The 22,638-nt window shown below is 36.7% G+C and overlaps 1 protein-coding gene across 1 annotated transcript in view; it reads left to right on the top strand.

Annotated features, from left to right (window-relative positions):
* The window catches only part of GPR158 (G protein-coupled receptor 158), a 426,460-nt gene that overhangs the window by 224,935 nt on the left and 178,887 nt on the right, over positions 1-22,638 (top strand). Inside the window, exon 4 of the mRNA XM_058681672.1 lies at positions 6,861-7,084. Within this exon, the coding sequence (XP_058537655.1) occupies positions 6,861-7,084 (224 nt within the window). The remainder of the gene's footprint in view (positions 1-6,860; positions 7,085-22,638) is intronic.

The following is a 22,638-nucleotide window of genomic DNA, read 5'->3' as shown; positions in this document are numbered from 1 at the left end:
TGGAAAAGAAATTCATATTTATTTATAGATATTACAGTTCAGGCAGTGATAAAGAAGCAGGAATATTTAGTGTAGTCAATACATTTGCTTCATGGTAGCCAACCCTGTATGCTAATGGATGAACCATATAAAATGTCTACGGCATACGGTATTACAATCATATTCATAATATTGTCTTGGAAACATTGTTACATTAAAAAAAACACTTAATAGGCTCATACACAGTTTCTCCAATTGAGAGAGAGAGGCAGACTCTACTGTAATGTTAATTCTTTGGAAGCAAAGTTATGAAATGGTAAGAAAACTGGCACATTATTAACTTTATATTAAATATCACTTACTGGATGCCTTTGGAAGAATAGGTTATCCACTTCCATACAAGTCTTGCACATGATGTTCTATATAAAGAATACTTAAGTGAGGATGATGATGGTGACACAGAAATGTCTCATATAGTTCTTGCTTGACAGTGACTAGATTTTCTCATGAAGACACATACACATACAACAAATAAGTTTAGTAACTGTATGGCATGGTTATTATTTAGTGTCAATTAAGTGGAACTAGCTCGGCAAAAAGGTCTTCATCCTCACTGTTTATATGTTGAATTGGGTGTGGAGGAAGAAGGGGAAGGGTTGGTCTTGCTGTCTTGGTGGGGGTGGGGGCATAGGTGGGGAAGGGGAGGCAGGAGAAGCAGGCACACTTGCTGCCACTTTACACAAATATATCTGTTTTTCACTTCTCTGTTTCTATATGGTACCAATCCTTCTACCATGATTTGTGTTACTTTTAGCACCCGTATCAGATAATAGTCCATGTAGTAAAAGAAGTTAAAAGAAGTCCTTAAGTAATCAGAACCTTCTGCCAAATTGTGTGATGTCAACTTGTTTTCTGGTACTGCTTCTTTTTCTTCATCATCTGGCACTTCTTGGGCCACACTCATCTCCCTCAAGTGGTCTTCTGTTAATTCTTCTGCCATGGTATCCATTCACTCTTAAATTTCTCTTTACCTCCTCCACATTTTTTTGCCATGGCTCTGTTGTAAACCCCATGAAGTCATGTATAACGTTTGTCACATTCTTTTTCCAGCAGGAATTTATTTTGGGGCTTGATGGCTTTTGTGGCTCTCTCATTATAACAACGATGGCATCTTCAATGGCATAATCCTTATAGACTTTTATGATATTCTCTCTGTTGTGGTTCTCTTTCACGGCCATGATGATCATTTCCATAGAGTACCATGTAATGAGCTTTAAAGATCCTTATGACCTCCTGATCTAAAGGCTGAATTATAGACATTGTGTTTGAGGATAAGTAGAACCCTTCGATGCCTTTGGTGTTGAAGTCAATAGGGTTCTGGGTGGCCAGGGGCATTATCCAATATCAAAAGAACTTTAAAAGGCAGTACCTTCCTGGAAAAGAACTTCCTAACTTCAAGAACAAAGCATCAATGGAACCAATCCAGAGAAAAGTGTTCTTGTTGTTTAGGCCTTCCTGTGCAACCAAAAGACTGGCAGCTGGTGTTTATCTTTTCCCTACAAGGTGCTGTATAGATAAGGGCAGTCCTGATCATAAACCTGACTGCATTTGCACAAAAGAGCAGAGTTAGCCTATCCTTTTCTGCCTTAAATCCTGGTGCTCACTTCTATTCCTTATTAATAAACATCTCTTGTGGCATTTCCCACACCACCCTAACCCCCCACCCCAGAACAGGGCATTTTCGTCTGCATTGAAAACCTGTTCAGGCAGATATCCTTTCTCCTCGATGGTTTTCTTAAAGGCATCTGAGAATTCATCTACTACTTTTAATTGGCAAAAGCTGTTTCTCCTGTTATCTTGACATTTTTTAAGCCAAACCTCTTTCTAAAATTCTCAAACCATCCTTTGCTGGCATTAAGTTCTCCAGCTTTAGATCCCTCACCTTCCTTTTGCTTCAATGACTTCACTTTTTTTTCAAAACATATTAGAATCCATAGGTATACTTTTCTTATAGCAATCCTGCACCCACATAAAAGCTGCATTTTCAATATGAGATTGAAATGTATTTTAGGATGTGCCTGCTGGCATAGCTGCAACAACATCTTCACAAATTCCTTTTTCTCTTTCTTTCTTTCTTTCTTTCTTTCTTTCTTTCTTTCTTCCTTTTTTCTTTCTTTTTTTTTTTCAATTGTCTTTACTCTGGATTCTTTTATCTTGAAATGGCAGGCAACTGCAACTGCAGACTTCAATCTACGGTGCATATCAAGCAACTCAACTTTTTCTTGTAACGTCATGACTTTTCTCTGCTTCTTGTGGGCACTTCTTTTTTTTAAGATTTTATTTTATTTTACTTTATTTTTTATTTTTTTTTAATATGAAATTTATTGTGGGCACTTCTAGCATCACTAGTGGCACTCTGTATGAGTCTCATGGTGTTATTCAAGGTTTACGGTATTGCCCTAAACACAGGTAAAAAAATACTTGAGAGCCCTGAAAGGTCACTTTTTATGTGCTACACAATTTACTGGAGAGACAAAATGCTCATGCAGAGATGATTAGCAACAGTTGGGGTTTTAGGAAGATACTGGCAATGCTTGAGCTCATCACAATGGCATCAGGAGGTGGCTACAAAATTATTAGTGCAGTTAATTTTAAGCACTTATGATTTAATACTGCATCTTTACATTTGTTTACATTTCTCTCAACTGTGGGATGGTTTCATGTGTTGTCTGTAAATATATGCACATTTTGATAAATGTTAAAAAAAATTTTTAATTTCTTTTAATGTTTATTTTTGAGAGAGAGAGAGACAGAGCGAGAGTGGGGAGGAGCAGAGAGAGAGGCAGACAGAGAATCCGAAGAAGGCTCCAGGCTCTGAGCTGTCAGCACAGAGCCCAGCACAGGACGCAAACTCATGGACCGTGAGATCATGGCCTGAGCCGAAGTCGGATGCTTAGCTGACTGAACCACCCAGGCACCCTAAATGTTAAATTTTATAATATATTTGTGTATATTTTATGATAGTAAATGTTCAAATAGACTGGCGTCTACATATATTTATGCATTCATTACATATACAACTTTTTCTTTAATTTGTCAATATTTCTAGGCTATACAGTTTATCTGCAAGTTTTTTTTATCTGCAAGTTTTTTCAAATTGTCAACATTCTCCCAAAATTTTCCAATATATTTATTGAAAAAAATCCATGCATAAGTGGACCATGTGGTCCAAACTGATGTTGTTCAGGGTCAATTGTATTTTTCTTATTTGAGCAATTCAGGTGGTGTATCTCATACCATCTGGGAGAATTATGCCATTAGATATGGGTGAAGTTTCAAGTTTAATATGTATAGAAAGTAAATAGTATACACTTCTTGGCTGATAGACAGCCGAGAGCTTCTTAAACTTAAATGAGAAAATTTCTGCCTATTTAGCTAAAGCAATAAGCAGACTGGATTAAGAAGGGCTATTTCACAAAATAAAGACTTTCCATAGATACTTTCTTTTTTTACTAATTTAATTTTTGTTGTGATTCTATTTATAGAGTTTGGTTTATTGAAGGGCATTTGCACTTGTTAGGAATTACTGTCCCTTGTTACCAGATGTCCAGTCTATAAAACCATAACTTTAATATTTTGTCTATTCTTTTTATTGTTTCTGATATGAAGGTAAATTCCATCCATATTCTTCCATCTTGGTCAGAAGGGGAATCCTGACCTCTGTCTTCCAAATTTGTCATTTTGTCACCATCATCAGACCATCTGAATCTTTGACAACTTTCTTTATCTTATTCAGTACAATAACCCTTTCTGGCTTCATTCACGTGACTATCCAGTTTGCACTCAGAGTTAATTAAGTTATTGTTTTCTTAGTATCCTACACTTTTGTGCTTTGTAGCTTTTGATACGTGTGCCCTATCATTCCTCAAGTTTTTATCTATATTAGATACCTGTTTTTAATCCCTTCAAATGCCACTTGGCCCTACCTCTTACTCCAGTCATTGCTCTGTTTCCTGAAAGCCTTGAAGAGCTTTGCATAAATACAGTTGTATTATATTTTGCCTCAGCTTGGAACTTCATACCACACTTTTAAGTTTCTGTTCTACTCTAGGGCATCACTAGAGTCATGGCACAAGATGCAGGAATCTGCTCCAAAGTTATGAGTGCACAACCAAAAATGTACAGGAGTTGATGACTCTGAAGGCTACCCTTGATCAATTAAGATCGATGATGAAGAAATGTTTTCCTCTTTCATCCCTTAGATTGACTCAGACTCAGGAGGTCTCTGGAGGATTGAGCACCAGCTACCCTGAAGGAGTGAAGGCTGTAGGTCCATCACACAGCCTTGTATTGGCTTTTCCTCCTTCCCTAAAATGCCACTGTCACAATCCTTTCTTTATTCTCTCTCCTTAACTGCTCTGTCTCCGCAGTGGTTTCTATGCTACTGGTAATTGTAGAAAATAAGAAAAAAACTGGTTTGAGTAGATCTCCTAGTAAATCATACCATCTTACTCTAAATGGATTCTTTTTCTGCGAAGTGATCCAAGTAGTCATCTTGTATAATAGTGCTGCTCGAATCTTTCATGTGTTCATCCTCAAGACCGGCTTTCTTCTTTCTCAACACCTATTCTCCCTGAGTTGTTCACAAGTATAAGACTACACAATTGACTTCCACATTTTCTTTGGTCTGTATGTCAGAACAGTTTTCAACTGATTCTCCTCTCTATAAAAAAAATAAAAATAAAAAAAATCTTTAATCCATCTCTACTTCTTTCCTTTGATGATGAGAAAAGCCATCAGTTATTCTTACAGTTAATTTCTCCAACTGTGCTTTTGATTACATCCAATCCTCCCATCCTATCCTTACCAGTCTTTCCAGTGCCTCCTTTTACAGAACTTACCTGTAATAGAAGAAAACAAAACACAAAACCAAAATCCTTTTTTTTTACTTCATCATTATTCCTGTTAACTATGAACTTTTCTTGCTTTTCTTCATGCAAAGGAGCATTTATTGAAATAATATTCTATTTTATCACATATTTATTCCTTAAGCCCCAACAACCTAGTTCCAGTCTTTATTGTTCCTTGGGAACCACCATCTTGAAGGTCAACGAAGGATAAAACAGTCATTTTGCCTCATAGCCTTTCCTCAGTCATCATCATTGATCACATTCCAGTATGTTCCAATAAATCTGTTTTCTTTTATGAAATTGTAAAAATTTGCACATATCTATTCTCCCTCTTTACATTACCTAATTATTGTCTTATCCACTCCCAGAGCTCTCTGTAGGTTCTTTCTCTGATTCTGATCCTTCTCCCACACCCCAGTCTTATATTATTGTTCACTTCTTGTTGTGTATTACTCTTGGACAATGAGTTGGACCTCAAAGTTAGCTTCTCTGAAATGGAGATTATCATTCCCATTTACTTCCTCCTTACCTCAGCTCTTCGAAGCTTCTAACTTTCTTGTTTTTGAACAATAGTAATTTTCTTTAAGGCACCAACGATTTCTACTTCCTCTTTGCATCTTCAATATTTGAAGAAGAGAAAATAGGCACTCTGATTTATATACATTAATTCATTTAATCCCCATAGCAATTCACATTTTGTACATAAGTAAACTAAGACCCAAAGTGGTCAAGTGAGTTGCCTAGTATCTCAGAGCTGCCTAGGAATGGGAACCATATCTTCTGGATACCTAAATTCATATACTTTTCACTGTGTAACAGAATAGTCACTCTTAAACATCATTGTATACTGAATTATCAAGAAATACTCAATTATGTTTTTTGTATTTTATATATTAAGGAAAGAAAGAAGACAAATACATTTTAGAAAGAATATGAACCTTCTTCAACAAGAGTTGAAAGTTATAAAGACTTTCTATTAAACTTTATATTATTAAAATGCTATTTTAATCAGAACAACCTCTTTCTCAGATTCCTCAATCTATCAAGGTTGTGTTACATACTGAACAGGGTGGTTGTGTTATACACTAAACTGGGTGGCTATATTATATACTAAACTGGGTATATATTCCCTAATGTCTTTCATATTGAGTTCGGAGTTGGAAATAGTTTTTTTTAGTTTATGTTATTAATTGGATATTTGTCAATGTTAAACTCAACTCAACAATTAAAATCTTTACCTATTGAGCTTCAGAGCTAAATTAAGTTTGATAACTGAGAATAAGAATCTAAAAGTAAAGGGAGGGTCAATAGTGGCAGTTAGTTAATAGTGAAGAAATGGCCTATGAGTAGACAAAGTGGAAAATTACATGATAGCCTGTAAGTATGGATTATACTCTGGGCAAAGGATGCACCATCATTAGGCAATTGCACACTGAACAACTGTCGGTTAAGTGCCATTTTATCCAATTTAGACCTAATGAACTTAGTAGATGAGATCCCTGCTGAATTAAGGAGCAATCAAAGCCTCATTTTGGATTCTGTGCCATCTAGGTCAAGAAGTTCCAAAAATGTTGGGTATGACTTGGTACGGGAAAGAGACAACTTTCTTCTCCTTCCTTCTGGTTAATTCTTTAACAAATACTTATGGAATATGATTTGTGCCATAGAAAGTATCATTTGGTGATTGGTAGATAATGATATAACAGAAAACTCTTCTTTGCCATTGAGGAATTTTAGTTACACTTTTGCTAATTTTTCTCAGTTACTCTGAATGACATTTTTAAATCAAAGTGATAAAAAAAATTTTGTTTGAGTCTAAAAGCAAAGTTAACTCTCTCCCCTAGCAAGAAGCTTGCTAAAAAGTCTTTAATAAAAGGGATAAGGAATGGAGAGGTGAGGATGTGTTTTGTGTACTCAATCTCACCTATCTCAGAGGTGCAATGACACTGTGGTTTTATTTGGAACTTTCAGGAAGGGATCCGGATCACCCTTTGACAGGAAGTGCAAAAGATGTGTCAGAAGAAGCCCATGTCTGCCTACCCTGCAGAGAGGGCTGCCCCTACTGTGCTGATGACAGCCCTTGCTTTGTCCAGGAGGATAAGTATTTGCGACTTGCTATCATCTCCTTCCAAGCCCTGTGTATGCTGCTCGACTTCGTTAGCATGCTCGTGGTCTACCACTTTCGCAAAGCAAAGGTAAACCCAGGTACCCTGGTTATGTGCTCCCTTTTTATTACGAAGTGACCACTTCTTTTTTCAAACAAATTGAGTTTTTCCAAGCCCCAGTTGCCTCTCTGTTTGGCAGAAGTCTTCCTATTCCCATATAATGTAATTAGACCAGAGTATGAACGTTACATTCTTTAACTTCCTAAGAGAAGTAGGGTTTAAAAATATGGAACCTTATTATAACATTTTCTTCTACAGAATGCTTCCCCCAATTTAGTGTGGAGCCTCAGTACTTTATTGCCTTGAAGAACTCTCTTTTCTATCTCTTTGGCTTCTAGAAGAACTTATTTTGCTAGTAGCCAGTGTATTGTTAATTTTTTTTCATAGCTAGAAAGCTTTTTGGTATTTGTTTTATTTCATTTTTATTTCTCTTAACCATTGGCAAATGGACGACTATTTTTGAGCACATTATCCTACAAAGGGCTTATATGACTTTTGAGCAAGGCTGCCCTTTGGTTCTGTTCTGAGAAATCAAAGAATAGTATAAACATTTGTATGCTTCTTAGTCAGGGGTGGAGGAAATGCTAAAATGTCCAGGGTAAACATTTCTGGGAAATTGTCTTCAGTTGGTCACCCAATGAATTATATGTAGCCAGTGTTGTCAGAATTTGTGGTTCTGTTTCTTTCAGAAACTTATTTGTTGTATTGGGGAAAAAAAACCACAAAGTCTAAAGTTTCCAGCTTTTCCAAATTCAAATGACCCCTTCGTGTTAGCAAAGTTATACAGATTGGTTTAGATAACCAAGCTTACTGGAAGCATAAAGTGTTCCCATTAGAAATTTTAAAAATAAAACAACTCTCTGTGAATGGCATCTATTACAAGGCCTCAAGTTAACATAATAAAAGAAAACCCTCTATTGAGATTCTAGGAGAATGTGTCCATTATGTTAATGTTATAGACTTTAATAGTTATTTTAAATAGACAGTTTCATTAACAGAAGCATACAACACAAATTAAAGTCAGGCTTTAAGTTAGTCAGAAAGTGCAAATGGGCAAAATGCTCTTCATTTAACCAATACTTGTTTTTCTTTTGCAACAAAATATGTGTTAAAGTGTATATGTAATTAAGAAGCAGGCAAGTGGAGTTGAGAAATATCTAACCACTGTTACCTAGATAACAATCCGTTTTTTAAAACACCTATCCCTGGCAGAGCAGGTAGAATTAAAAGGTCTATTTAATAAACTGCTCTGAAATCTCTCTATGTAGTATAATTCATTTGCACAGGGGATAACAGTTCTTTACAAATTTTAATTGATTATAATCATTAATGATTGCTGTGCTAAATGGAGTTAATGATATATAATGGGCAGAATATTACATTGGATATTAAGAAATCTGAGATAGTTCTTTTTTTTTTAATATATGAAATTTATTGTCAAATTGGTTTCCATATAACACCCAGTGCTCATCCCAAAAGATGCCCTCTTCAATGCCCATCACCCACCCTCCCCTCCCTCCCATCCCCCCATCAACCCTCAGTTTGTTCTCAGTTTTTAAGAGTCTCTTATGCTTTGGCTCTCTCCCACTCTAACCACATTTTTTTTCCTTCCCCTCCCCCATGGGTTTCTGTTAAGTTTCTCAGGATCCACATAAGAGTGAAACCATATGGTATCTGTCTTTCTCTGGATGGCTTATTTCACTTAGCATCACACTCTCCAGTTTCATCCACGTTGCTACAAAAGGCCATATTTCATTCTTTCTCATTGCCACGTAGTATTCCATTGTGCATATAAACCACAATTTCTTTATCCATTCATCAGTTGATGGACATTTAGGCTCTTTCCATAATTTGGCTATTGTTGAGAGTGCTGCTATAAACACTGGGGCACAAGTGCCCCTATGCATCAGTACTCCTGTATTCCTTGGGTAAATTCCTAGCAGTGCTATTGCTGGGTCATAGGGTAGGTCTATTTTTAATTTTTTGAGGAACCTCCATACTGTTTTCCAGAGTGGCTGCACCAGTTTGCATTCCCACCAACAGTGCAAGAGGGTTCCCGTTTCTCCACATCCTCTCCAGCATCTATAGTCTCCTGATTTGTTCATTTTGGCCACTCTGACTGGCATGAGGTGATATCTGAGTGTGGTTTTGATTTGTATTTCCCTGATGAGGAGCAGTGTTGAGCACTGAGATAGTTCTTGATGGACCAATGTCTTGATCTATGTTAATGTTACTTAACATTTCCAAAGTTACTAACCTTTCAAACTTCTCTGGGTCGTCATATGAAATGCTACTTTATAAGGTTTTCATGAGAATAGATATCTTCGTGTATCATTTAGTGAAATTTCTATAGCTACAAACTAATTGTAGTAAATAAATTAGATGTTATCTAGTTTTAAGATGGTCACTTTTTGAAGAATCAGTTTTCACAGAATGTGACATAATATAAGGGGAAATATTTTTAGGAAATGATATAGGTTAATATAGTCCGTGAATGCAGATCTAGTATACTGAAGAAAGGAAACATTTGGTGAACTTTCCTCTTCTGATTTCAGTTACCAAAAGGCAGAGAATTGTGAAAGCAGTAAACCATTTCCAGTGTAAAGATGGCATGTTTATAACATGTAGATATTGGCTTTGCTTTTTAAAGTTCTCTTGTGTCTTTACAGCATTTTTTTGCATAAAGCAGAAAACTGATCATTACTTTTGAAGTAATACTGATGCCTCTCTTACAAGTTTCCCATTGCATTGCCTACCCACTGATAGTATAAAGAATAAACAACTTATAATCTAAAAATTTATATCTATTTTGACAAAAGAGAAAGACATTGTGTGCAATGTAGAAGTAGCATAATATTATGGGTAAGTGTGCAGACTCTAGAGTAACATTGCTTATACTTGAATCCTGTCCAGCCCCTTGAATGCTATTATACTTTGGGAAAATTGCTTAGCCTCACTTCAACTAGGTTCTTCCTCTATAAAATTGGGGTTGGGGCGCCTGGGTGGCTCAGTCAGTTAAGCGTCCAACTCTTGGTTTTGGCTCAGGTTATGATCTCACGTGTTTGTGAGTTCAAGCCCCGTATCAGGCTCCACACTGAGAGCATGGAGCTTGCTTGGGATTCTCTCTTTCTCCCTCTGTCTCTGCCCCCTCCCACTTGTTCTCTCTCTCTCTCTCTCTCTCTTTCTCTCTCTCTCTCAAAATAAGTAAATAAACTTAAAAAATGGGGGTTAATAGGGGCGCCTGGGTGGCGCAGTCGGTTAAGCGTCCGACTTCAGCCAGGTCACGATCTCACGATCCGTGAGTTCGAGCCCCGCGTCAGGCTCTGGGCTGATGGCTCGGAGCCTGGAGCCTGCTTCCGGTTCTGTGTCTCCCTCTCTCTCTGCCCCTCCCCCGTTCATGCCCTGTCTCTCTCTGTCCCAAAAATAAATAAAAAACGTTGAAAAAAAAAATTTAAAAAAAAATAAAAAAAAAAATGGGGGTTAATATACCAAATACAAAAATAATTTAAAATGGGTTATACACATAAATATAAGGCCCAAAACTAAGAAACATTTTTTAGAAGAAAACATAGGCATAAATCTTCATGATTCTGGGTTAGGCAAGGTTTCTTAGATACAGCATCAAACGTATACATGACAAAAGGAAAAAATAAATAAATTGGACTTCATCAAAATTGAAAACTTTTGTGCATCAAAGGACATCATCAAAAAGGTAAAAAGACAACCCCTAGAATAGCAGAAAATATTTACAGACTATACTAGTACTCAGAACATATAAATAATAAAAGGACAACAGTATTCAAAAATGGACCAAGTGATCTGAATAGAAATTTCTTCAAAGAAGATATGCAAATGGCCAATAAGCATATGAAAATGCTCAATAACATTAGTTATTAGGGAAATTATAATCAAGCTTATAGCACATCTAGCATAGATAAAAATAAAAAAGACAATAACAAGTGTTGTTTAGGATGTGGAGAAATTGAAACTCTCATTCATTGCTATTGGGGCTATAAACAGTGTAGCGGTCCCTAAATAAATTAAACATAGAGTTATGATATGCCAATAATTCCACTCCTAGGTGTATACCCAGGAGAATTGAAAACATATGTCTAAAATGACTAAAATCAAAAACACAAGAAATAGCAAGCAGTGGCAAGGATGTGGAGAAAAAAGAATACCTCATAAACTATTGGTGGGAATGCAAGCTGGTACAGCCTCTGTGGAAAACAGTAGTGATGTTCCTCAAAAATATTAAAAATAGAATTATCATTATGATCCAGTAATTTCACTACTGGATATTTACCCCCAAAAAACAAAAACAGTAATTCAAAAAAAATACATGCACCTTTATGTTTATTGAAGCATTATTTACAATAGCAAAGATATGGAAGCAACTTAAGTGTCCATCTGGAGATGAATAAAGAAGATGTGGTGTGTGCGTGCGTGTGTGTGTGTTTGTGTGTATGTGTGTGTGTGTGTGTATACACACACAGAACAACCTCGTGGTTTCCAGAAGGGAGGTACCTGGGTGGAATAGATAAAGAGGATTAAGGGTACATTTAACCTTGATGAGCACTGAGAAGAATATAAAACTGTTGAATCATTATATTGTACAGCTGAAACTAATAACAAAAATAAAACCTTTGTATACACAAAAATGTTCACACAAGTGTTGATAACAGCATATTCATAATAGCCAAAAAATGGAAACAACCCAACTGTTCATCCATTGATGGATGAATAAATAAAATGTGGTATATCCATAAAATGGCAAATTTTTTTGTCAATAAAAAGGAGTGAAGTACTGATACACTACAACATGGATGAATCTTGAAAACATGCTAAGTGAAAGAAAACAGTCATGAAAGATCATATATCGCATGATTACATTCATGTGAAAAGTCCAGAATAGGCAAATTGGTAGAGACAAGAAGTAGGTCAGTGGTTGTCAAGAGATACAAGGAGGGTAGAATGGGGTGTTACTGCTAAGGTGTTCAGGGTTTCTTTTCTTTCTTTTTGGTCCAGTAGATTATGGTGATGTTTTCACAAATCTGTCAGTATACTACAAACCACTGGCTTGTACACTGTAAAAGGATTTATATCTCAATAAAGCTATTATACAATTTTTTAATTAATTTTTTAATATTTATTTATTTTTCAGAAAGAGATAGAGCATGAGTGGGGAAGGGGCAGAGAGAGAGAGAGAGAGAGATACAGGATCTGAAGTAGGCTTCAAGCTCTGAGCTGTCAGAACAGAGCCCTATGTGGGGCTCAAACTCACAGACTGCAAGATCATGACCTGATCTGAAGTCGGATGCTCAACTAACTGAGCCACCCAAGCGCCCCTATTATAAAAATTTTTGAAGGAGTTTATTAATTGCCTCACAGGATACTTTTGAAGATTTAATGAGATAATTTATATAGAGTACCTTACTAGACATTTGTCTTTTGTTATTATATTATTTTATTATATTTATTATACATATTATTTATTATATTATTTTAGACCTCTTTGTGAAATTAATAATCTGTTTCCTTCCAATGTTAGGGGCTAAGTATGACATTTAAAACAGCTTAAAAGATAAGGTGTTTAAAAATATAGCCATGCCTATTTGATGTAAGTAGTGGGATTCCAGGCAATAAATTCATTTAAACTGTCTTTATAATTGTAAATGATCATTTTATACTAATCCTAATAGATTGTCCAGATAGCTGAAATGAACAAAACACAGATTCTCTTATTTTGGCTAACTCTTCACTATGAAGGAATGGAAGGAATGCTAAACTGTAGGCAGGATAGTTTCACTTAATTAGTCTCAGTTAAAAAAAAAAAATGTTTTGAATACCCAAGCTCCACAAGTGCCAATTCACATATGCACGTGCAATTACACAGGTATTTCTATATAGATAATTATCTTTAAAAAGTGTTTACTATGCATTTATTTATATGTGGCTTTTTGTTATTTTTCAGATGTTAAGTGTACAAGTAAGCTATAGCCATTTACTATTTATATTTATCTATATCATTGACCTTTCTAGGAGGGTTCCAACCTCTACCTTAGAAATGAGAAAGTTACAGAAATCTTGAGAGACTATCAATTATGAAGTCATGGAATGTATGCTCCCTGTTGTGTTATTGCAATGGTAACAGTTTAAAAGCTGGTCATGTAAATCAATTTGTTACTAATTTCCTGGTTTTTATTTAGAAAGATGACAAAATAGGAGAACTAGAATGAAGTAACCCCTTTTCATAGAAAAGAAAACCCAGCCTCTAGGAGACTGTCAGTTGCCCAAAGTAACCCATTAGGGTGGGGTAGGTATGTATTTATATTTTGTCTTACACCAGCACCCATAATAAAAATTTCTAGAAGATTAAAAGTATTAATAGATTGAGGCTCAGTGAAAAAAGGGTAGAAAAAAATTAGTTGAAGTCAAGGGTGGGGTTAAGATATGGAATGATTCCATGAGGGCAGGTATACTGTTTTTAGCCTGTTGCTAGAAAAAACTTTCTGGGGTTTTCTAGCAATAATGCAAAGAGGAGAAAAAAAAGCAAGTTAGGGTTCACAAGATAAAAACTGACCAGTCACTCAGATGAAATTTGAATATGCCTATCATTAAGTCTTCAGAGATATTTTTCCTGTGGATTCTTAAATAGAAAATATTGTTAAATGTATTAAATGATAAACATCCTTACAGAAAATAAATATAATAATTTTCATAGCTTTATTTGTTAATTTTCCTGATATTGTGATAAAGTTTATTTATTTATTTATTTATTTATTTATTTATTTATTTATTTTTAATTTACATCCAAGTTAGTTAGCATATAGTGCAACAATGATTTCAGGAATAGATTCCTTAATGCCCCTTACACATTTAGCCCATCCCCCCCACAAAACTCCTTCAGTAACTCTCTGTTCTCCATATTTAAGAGTCTCGTATGTTTTATCCCCCTCCCTGTTTTTATATATTTTTACTTCCCTTCCCTTGTGTTCTATTCTGTGTCTTAAAGTCCTCATATGAGTGAAGTCATATGATATTTGTCCCTCTCTGACTAATTTCGCTTAGCATAATAGTTCCATTCATGTAGTTGCAAATGGCAAGATTTCATTGTTTTTGATTGCTGAGTAAAACTCCATTGTGTGTGTGTGTGTGTGTGTGTGTGTGTGTGTGTGTATACACACAGGTTCAGGTTCATTTTTCTGCATGTCACTGTCCAGTTTTCCCAGCACCACTTGCTCAAGAGACTGTCTTTATTTCATTGGATATTCTTTCCTGCTTTGTCAAAGATTAGTTGTCCATATGTTTGTGGGTCCACTTCTGGGTTCTCTCTTCTGTTCCATTGATCTGAGTGTCTGGTTTTGTGCCAGTACCATACTGCCTTGATGATTACAGCTTTGTAATACAGCTTGAAGTCTGGAATTGTGATGCCTCCTGTTTTGGTTTTCTTTTTCAAGGTTGCTTTGGCTATTCGGGATCTTTTCTGGTTCCATACAAATTTTAGGATTGTTCTAGCTCTGTGAAGAATGCTGGTGTTGTCTGAAATTGAATATGTAGATCGCTTTGGGTAGTATTGACATGTCAACAATATTTGTTCTTCCTATCCAGGAACATGGAATCTTTTTCCATTTTTTTGTGTCTTCAATTTCTTTCATAAGCTTTCTATAGTTTTCAGTGTATAGATTTTTTACCTCTTTGCTTAGATTTATTCCTAGGTATTTATGGTTTTTGGTGCAATTGTAAATGGGATCGAGTCCTTGATTTCTATTTCTGTTGCTTCATTGTTTTTGTATGGGAATGCAACCGATTTCTGTGCATTGATTTTATATCCTGCAGCTTTGCTGAATTCATGGGTCAGTTCTAGCAGTTTTTTGGTAGAATATTTTGGGTTTTCCATATAGAGTATCGTGTCATCTGTGAAGAGTGAAAGTTTGACCTCCTCCTGGCCAATATGGATGCCTTGTATTTCTTTGTATTGTCTGATTGCTGAGGCTAAGACTTCCAATACTGTGTTGAATAGCAGTGATGACAGTGGACATCCCTGTCTTGTTCCTAACCGTAGGGGGAAAGCTCTCAGTTTTTCCAGATTAAGGATGATATTAGCATTGGGTCTTTCACAGATGGCTTTTATGATCTTGAGGTATGATCCTTCTCTCCCTACTTTCTTTTGGCTTTATATCAAGAAAGGATGCTGTATTTTGTCAAATGTTTTCTCTGCATCTATTGAGAGGATCATGTGGTTCTTGTCCTTTCTTTTATTTATGTGATGAATCACATTGATTGTTTTCTGGATATTGAGCCAGCCCTGAATCCCAGGTATAAATCCCACTTGGTCATGGTGAATAATTTTTTTAATGTATTGTTGGATCCGGTTGGCTAATATCTTGTTGAGGATTTTTGCATCCGTGTTCATCAGGGAAATTGGTCTATAGTTCTCCTTTTTAGTGGGGTCTTTGTCTGGTTTTGGAATCAAGGTAATGATGGCTTCATAGAAAGAGTTTGGAAATTTTCCTTCCATTTCTAGTTTTGGGGACAGCTTCAAGAGAATAGGTGTTAACTCTTTCTTAATGTTTGGTAGAATTCCCATGGAAAGCCAGCTGGTCCTGGACTCTTGTTTTTTGACAGATTTTTGATTACTAATTCGATTTCTTTACTGGTTATGGGTCTGCTCAAGTTTTCTATTTCTTCCTGTTTCAGCTTTGGTAGTTTAAATGTTTATAGGAATTTGTTCATTTCTTCTGGATTGCCCATTATATTGGCATATTATTGCTCATAATATTCTCTTATTATTGTTTTTATTTCAGCTGTGTTGGTTGTGATCTCTTTCATTCTTGATTTATTTATTTGAGTCCTTTCCTTTTTCTTATTCATCAAACTGGCTAGTGATTTATTAGTTTTTTTAATTGTTTCAAAGAACCAACATCTGGTTTCATTGATCTCTTCTGTTTTGTTTGGTTTCAATAGCATTGATTTCTGCTCTAATCTTCATTATTTCTGGTCTTCTGCTGGTTTGGGGCTTTTTTTGCTGTTATTTTTCCAGCTCTTTAAGGTGTAAGGTTAGGTTGTGGATCTGAGACCTTTCTTCCTTCTTTAGGAAGACCTGGATTGCTATAGACTTTCCTCTTATGACTGCCTTTGCTGTGTCCCAGAGGTTTTGGGCTGTGGTGTTATCATTTTCATTGGCTTCCATGTGCTTTTTAATTTCCTCTTTAACTTCTTGGTTAGCCCGTTCATTCTTTAGTAGGATGTTCTTTAGTCTCCAAGTATTTGTTACCTTTCCACATTTTTTCTTGTGGTTGATTTTGAGTTTCATAGTGTTGTGATCTGAAAATATGCACGGTATGATCTTGATCTTTTTGTACTTGTTGAGGGCTGGTTTGTGTCCCAGTATGTGATCTATTCTGGAGAATGTTCCATGTGCACTGGAGAAGAATTCCACTGCTTCAGGATGAAATGTGCTGAATGTATCTGTTAAGTCCGTCTTGTCCAGTGTGTTGTTCAGAGCCATTGTTTTCTTGTTGATTTTCTGATTAGATGATCTGTCCATGCTGTAAGTGGGGTTTTAAAGTCCCCTACTATTATGGTATTATTTTCAATGAGTTTCTTTATGTTTTATGATTAATTGATTTATATATTTGCATGCTATCACATTTGGAGCATAAATGTTTACAATTGTTAGGTCTTCTTGGTGGATATACCTCTTAATTATAATATAAAGCCCTTCTTCATCCCTTGTTACAGTCTTTGTTTTAAAGTCTAGATTGTCTGATGTAAGTATGGCTACTCTGGCTTTCTATTGTTGAAAATTAGTATGATAGATGGTTCTCTATCCCCTTACTTTCAATCTGAAAGTGTTTTTAGGTCTAAAGTGGGTCTCTTATAAACAGCATATAGATAGATCTTGTTTTCTTATCCATTCTGTTCCCCTATGTCTTTTGAATGGATGATTTACTCCATTGACGTTTAGAGTGAGTAGTGAAAGATATTAATTTATTGCCATTGTGATGCTTGTAGAGTTGGAGTTTCTGGTGGTGTTCTCTGGTCCTTTCTAGTCTTTTTTGCTTTGGTATCTATCTACCTACCTACCTACCTACCTACCTACCTTTCCTTCCCTCAGAGAATCTCCTTTAAAATTTCTTGCAGGGCTGGTTTAGCGGTCACAAACTCCTTTAATTTTTGTTTGGGAAACTTTTAATCTCTCCTTCTACTTTGAATGACAGACTTGCTGGATAAAGAATTCTTGGTTGCATATTTTTCTGATTCAGCACATTGAATATATCCTGCTCCTCTTTTCTTGCCTGCCCAGTTTCTATGGATAAGTCTGCTGCAAATCTGATCTGTCTTCCCTTGTAGGTTAAGGATTTTTTTTCCCCTTGCTGCTCTCATGATTCTTTCCTTGCCTGAGTATTTTGTGAGTTTGACTGTGATATGCCTTGTTGATGGTCAGTTTTGTTGAATCTATGGGAGTTCTCTGTGCTTCCTGGATTTTGATGTCTGTATCTTTCCCCAGGTTAGGAAAGTTTTCTGCTATGATTTGCTCACATAACCCATCTACTCCTTTTTCTCTCTCTTCATCTTCTGGGACCCCTATGATTCTGTTATTGTTCCTCTTTAACGAGTCACTGATTTCTACAACTCTTAAATCTTGCTCTTTTGCCTTAGTCTCCCTCCTTCTTTCTGCTTCATTTTTCTCCATAAGTTTATCCTCTATATCGCTGATTCACTGCTCTGCCTCATCCATTCTTGCTGGCATGGCATCCATCCGTGATTGCAGCTCAGTGATAGCATTTTTCTATTTCATCCTGACTAGCTTTTACTTCTTATCTCCACAGAAGGGATTCTAATCTATTTTTGACTCCAGCTAGTATTCTTATTATCATGAGTGTAAATTCTGGTTCAGACATCTTGCTTGTATCTGTGTTGATTAAGTCCCTGGCTGTCATTTCTTCCTGCTGTTTCTTTTGGGGTGAATTCCTTCCTTTTGTCATTTTGAAGGAAGAAAAGGAATGAATTAGGTAAAAAAAATTTAATTAAAAAAAATTAAAATTAAAAAAATTAAAAACAACACACACACACACACACACACACACACACACAAATCAAATATATGATGCTAGATCCTAGGTGTGTTTTGGTCTCGGTGTTGAAAGGGGCTTGATAAGTTAGAGGAAAAAAATGGGAAAAAAAAAAAAGGAAAACATTTGAAAATTTGAAAAAATGATCACAATGAAATAAAACAAAATGAAATGATGGAAGTAAAATAGAATTTGAAAAATTTACAAAAACGTAAAAAAGAAAAAATTAAAGGAAAACATTTTTTTAAGAAAAACATTTTTAATAAAAATTGAGAATAAAAATAAATTTTTTCTCTTTCTGTATTCAAGAAAAAGAAAAGAAAAAGAAAAAAAATTGAATATGTGGACCAGTGAGCAGAGTGAAATACGAGTGAAATTACATCATTTTCCTCTAAGATTCAAACTATGAAGCACTTTATAGTCCGTAAACTAAGCAGGCAGGGAGACTTGTGGTGTTCCTGAGAGCAAGGTTGGCCCAGTTGGGTGGGGCTTAGTGTAATGGCTCTGTTCTCCACTAGATGGCACTGCTTAGCTTACTGGGGTAGATTGTTGTGGTGCTCGTAGGTGTGTATGCATTCGCTGGAGGGGTGAAAGTGGTGTCACCCAGCCACCCAATCTCAAGTATTGGAACTCTCTTCTCCTGGATCAGCAATCACACGCTGGTCCTTTGTCTCTGGCTTCTGTCCACTTCCTGCTTTTACACTGTCAGTGATCAAGCAGTCAGGTTGCCAGGTGGCACCTCCTTCCTGAGTTTTATATCACATGCGGCTGTGTTTCCAACCCCTCACTTCTGAGGGACTGCGGCTTTGTCCCATTCTGCCCCTCTGCATGAGGGTCTCACCAAGCAATGGCTGGGTTCCAGTCGCACCCAGGAATGTTTGTGGCACCATGCTGCTGCCGATGCCTAGAGACTGTGCCTCGGTGCCAGCCCACCCCAGAAAAAGTTCATGTGATCATGTAGTAGCAGCATTTCAGGGATTATGGTAAATTTCAACACAAATCTAGCACTAGGCTTCACCCTTAATGACCTTGTTCCAGCACCAGCTAATGTGATTATTCTCCGGGGTCCACTGGGGCCTTTGCTTGTGGTGGGGCCACACAACCTCTACCACATATGCTCCCAGCAGAGGAACTGCCTCTCCCCTTGTGGCCCGAGGGACCCCCCAGACTTCGCTGTGCTCTTGGGGATTTGCCCTTCTCACCAGAGAACTGCCAGGTATCGAGCTGTGGAGTTTCAGACTCTGCACTTCCCCTGTTTATAGAGTCTTAATGGAATTTAAACCTTCTCCTTTCTCCCTTTTTATTTCAGTCCCTGCAGCTGTTTCCACTTTCTCTCCCAGCTGCTTTTGGGGGGGGGGTGCTTTTCCTGTACTCTCCCTACATCTCCATCCTCTCTCCACAAGCAAAATCAGCTCCCTGCCCTCTGCGGCTTCTTTCTCCCCCACCTCACCTCTCCGCAGTGTGTACCTGCTGAGTTCTGTGGTTCAGGTTGTGAAGATTGTTTTGTTAATCCTCAAATTTGTTTTCTAGGTATGCAGGATGGTTGAGTGTTGATCTGGCTGTATTTCATAGATGCGAGACACAAAAAACTCCCACGCTGTCCCACCATCTTGGCTCCTCTCTGTGCTAAAGTTTTAACGTTTAAATATAGCTTAGGTAAATCAATTCTGTAGAGGCATCACAAATGTTGTCCTGATACCCTGTTCTTTGCTGTTTAATGTAATGCAAGGATACCTTTAGAATATCTAGATTAGAGTTAGCCAGTGTGCATCACACATGCCATCACTACAAGGCAGTGATGGCAGTCTTCTTTCCCATTTGATCCAGAATTAGCCTCAGATCCCCTCTCATCAAGCAGGACTCTAAGCAGGTTCTCTGCATGAAATTTCTTCACCATCCTGGATCTAGAAAAATGGGAGGACTGTACATTCATCACATAAACATTCTGAAGTGTTATTGGTTCCTGAGTTTTCAAAAGGTATTCACTGGGCGACCCCAAGTTTGAGGTGTGAAGATTGGATGGCAGCTTCTTCTTCATATTTCTGTTGAGTGGGAAGCTATGGGCTGTAATATAATAGTGAGACAAGCTGGTGATGGAAGTGATACGCAGTAATGATGGCTAAGGCATCTAGTCAGACATGCACCTATAAAGAGGTTAGAATCTGAGACTTATGCTCATTTTCCTGTTTCTCCAGCATGTGAACCATATTATTTCTTCCAGTTCCACCAGAATTTATAGTATATAGCATCTTAAATGCTTTTAGTATAGAAACTACATTTCATTACGGATCTATTAGAAATGGACCATTTGTGAACTTAGGCATCTTTTTTTAATTAGACTATTTCTGTGAAGTGACAGAAATAACCACATTCACAGATCGAAAATAGAAACAGTGATGGCAGCATCAAATCCAACAGCTGATCCTGTATATCAGACATCATGCAAATGTACTGTAATGGTAACAGAAAACAGTTCTCTGTTCTAAAATGAAATATTAGGAGACATGAGATGATACAGAAATTTGCCTTTAGTTTCACTGCTTCTCCCAGGAAGCCTAATTATAGGTTCATTTAGTTAAATGAGGTTTACCCATGCCAAAAATACCAACTCTGCAGTTACATACCAATAATCATCGATTGAAGGTTGGTTTAACGTTTTATCATTTGGAAGAGCACAAACTAGATTCCATTATAGTTTTAGGTGAGGTTTGTAGTAGGATACCACAAAGAGCAAATTCAATTTTACTCTGCACAAACATTTAGAAAACTAATTATGTACATTTGTCCTTGTGCCCTTGGTTAAAGATTAAATCTGTCAACAAACTGAACGATTTTGACCCTAGTGAGATCTAAAACAGCAATTTTAACACAGTATTTTAAACATGCTGCATATTGGGGCACCTGGGTGGCTCAGTTTGTTAAGCGTTGGACTGTTGATTTCAGCTCAGGTCATGATCTCATGGTTTGTGAGCTCATGCCCCGTGTCAGGCTCTGCACTGACCATTGCTGACTGAGCCTGCTTGGGATTCTTTCTCTCTCTGCCCCTTTTTCTCTCTCAAAAATAAATAAATTAAATTTAAAAAAAGATACTGCATGTTAAATATTTTAAAATTATTTCTACATGGTTTTATTTTTTTTTTTTTAATTTATTTTTTAATATATGAAATTTACTGTCAAATTGGTTTCCATACAACACCCAGTGCTCATCCCAAAAGGTGCCCTCCTCAATACCCATCACCCACCCTGCCCTCCCTCCCACCCCCCATCAACCCTCAGTTTGTTCTCAGTTTTTAACAGTCTCTTATGCTTTGGCTCTCTCCCACTCTAACCTCTTTTTTTTTTTTTTTCCCTTCCCCTCCCCCATAGGTTTCTGTTACGTTTCTCAGGATCCACATAAGAGTGAAACCATATGGTATCTGTCTTTCTCTGTATGGCTTATTTCACTTAGCATCACACTCTCCAGTTCCATCCACGTTGCTACAAAAGGCCATATTTCATTCTTTCTCATTGCCACGTAGTATTCCATTGTGTATATAAACCACAATTTCTTTATCCATTCTACATGGTTTTAAATGTTTGTTTTTGAAGGAGAGAGAGAGACAGAGCATGAGTGGGGGAGGGACAGAGAGAGAGGGAGACACAGAATCTCAATCAGGCTCCAGGTTCTGAGCTGTCAGCAGAGCCGGATGTGGGGTTCTAACTCACCAGCCATGAGATCATGACCTGAGCTGAAGTAGGTTGCTTGACCGACTGAGTCACCCAGGTGCGCCCTTCTACAGTTTTAAACAAATAATTTGACAAGTAACATATTTTTCTATTAGCTATTCTGAAGACAGAGTATGGTTCCTTAAAGCTTAATAATGTCAAGTGTTAGCACAATTTATTTCCAAGTGAAAAATATGGAGGAGAAAAGATACACTGGAAGGAACAGCAGCATATTCCACTTCTGAAAAAAAAATTGTTTGCTTGATTTATTCTTAGTAAATTTTAGCATGGTTTGTTTGAGCTTAGTAGTTTGGGGGGAAAAAGTGATAGTCATTTTTTAAAAGCGAACAAACTGTGGTTTGTGTTTTCCCTTATATTGCTGTAGTAGTTCTTTTTCTTTAATTAGCAATTAATTGACAAGGGATTTTATAGCTGCACATTTTTGGTTTGGAAAATTAGATGCTTTTAATATAGAGTGTGACTGATTTGTTAATGAAATTCTATTAGACTAATTATGATGTTCTAATGCCTATGTTGGTGAAATAAAGGAAGATATATTACTTTTTTATTGTGGTAAATATACATAACATGTAATTTACCATTTTTACGCTTGCAATTCAGTGGCATTAAATACATTCACATCGCTGTGCATCACTATCTGCTCCAGAACTTTTTCATCATTCCAACTGGACTCTGTCCCTCCTGGTAACCTCTCTTCTACTTTCTGCCTCTCCAAATTTGTCTTTTGAAAGTATCTAATATAAATGGAATCATACACTGTTTGTCCTTTCCTATCTGGCT

This window comes from Neofelis nebulosa, chromosome 8 (genome assembly GCF_028018385.1).
Source record: "Neofelis nebulosa isolate mNeoNeb1 chromosome 8, mNeoNeb1.pri, whole genome shotgun sequence".
In the NCBI taxonomy this organism is placed as follows: Eukaryota; Metazoa; Chordata; class Mammalia; order Carnivora; family Felidae; genus Neofelis; species Neofelis nebulosa.
The sequence above is the reverse complement of the archived record's forward strand: the minus strand, read 5'-3'. Positions and strand labels throughout refer to the sequence as shown.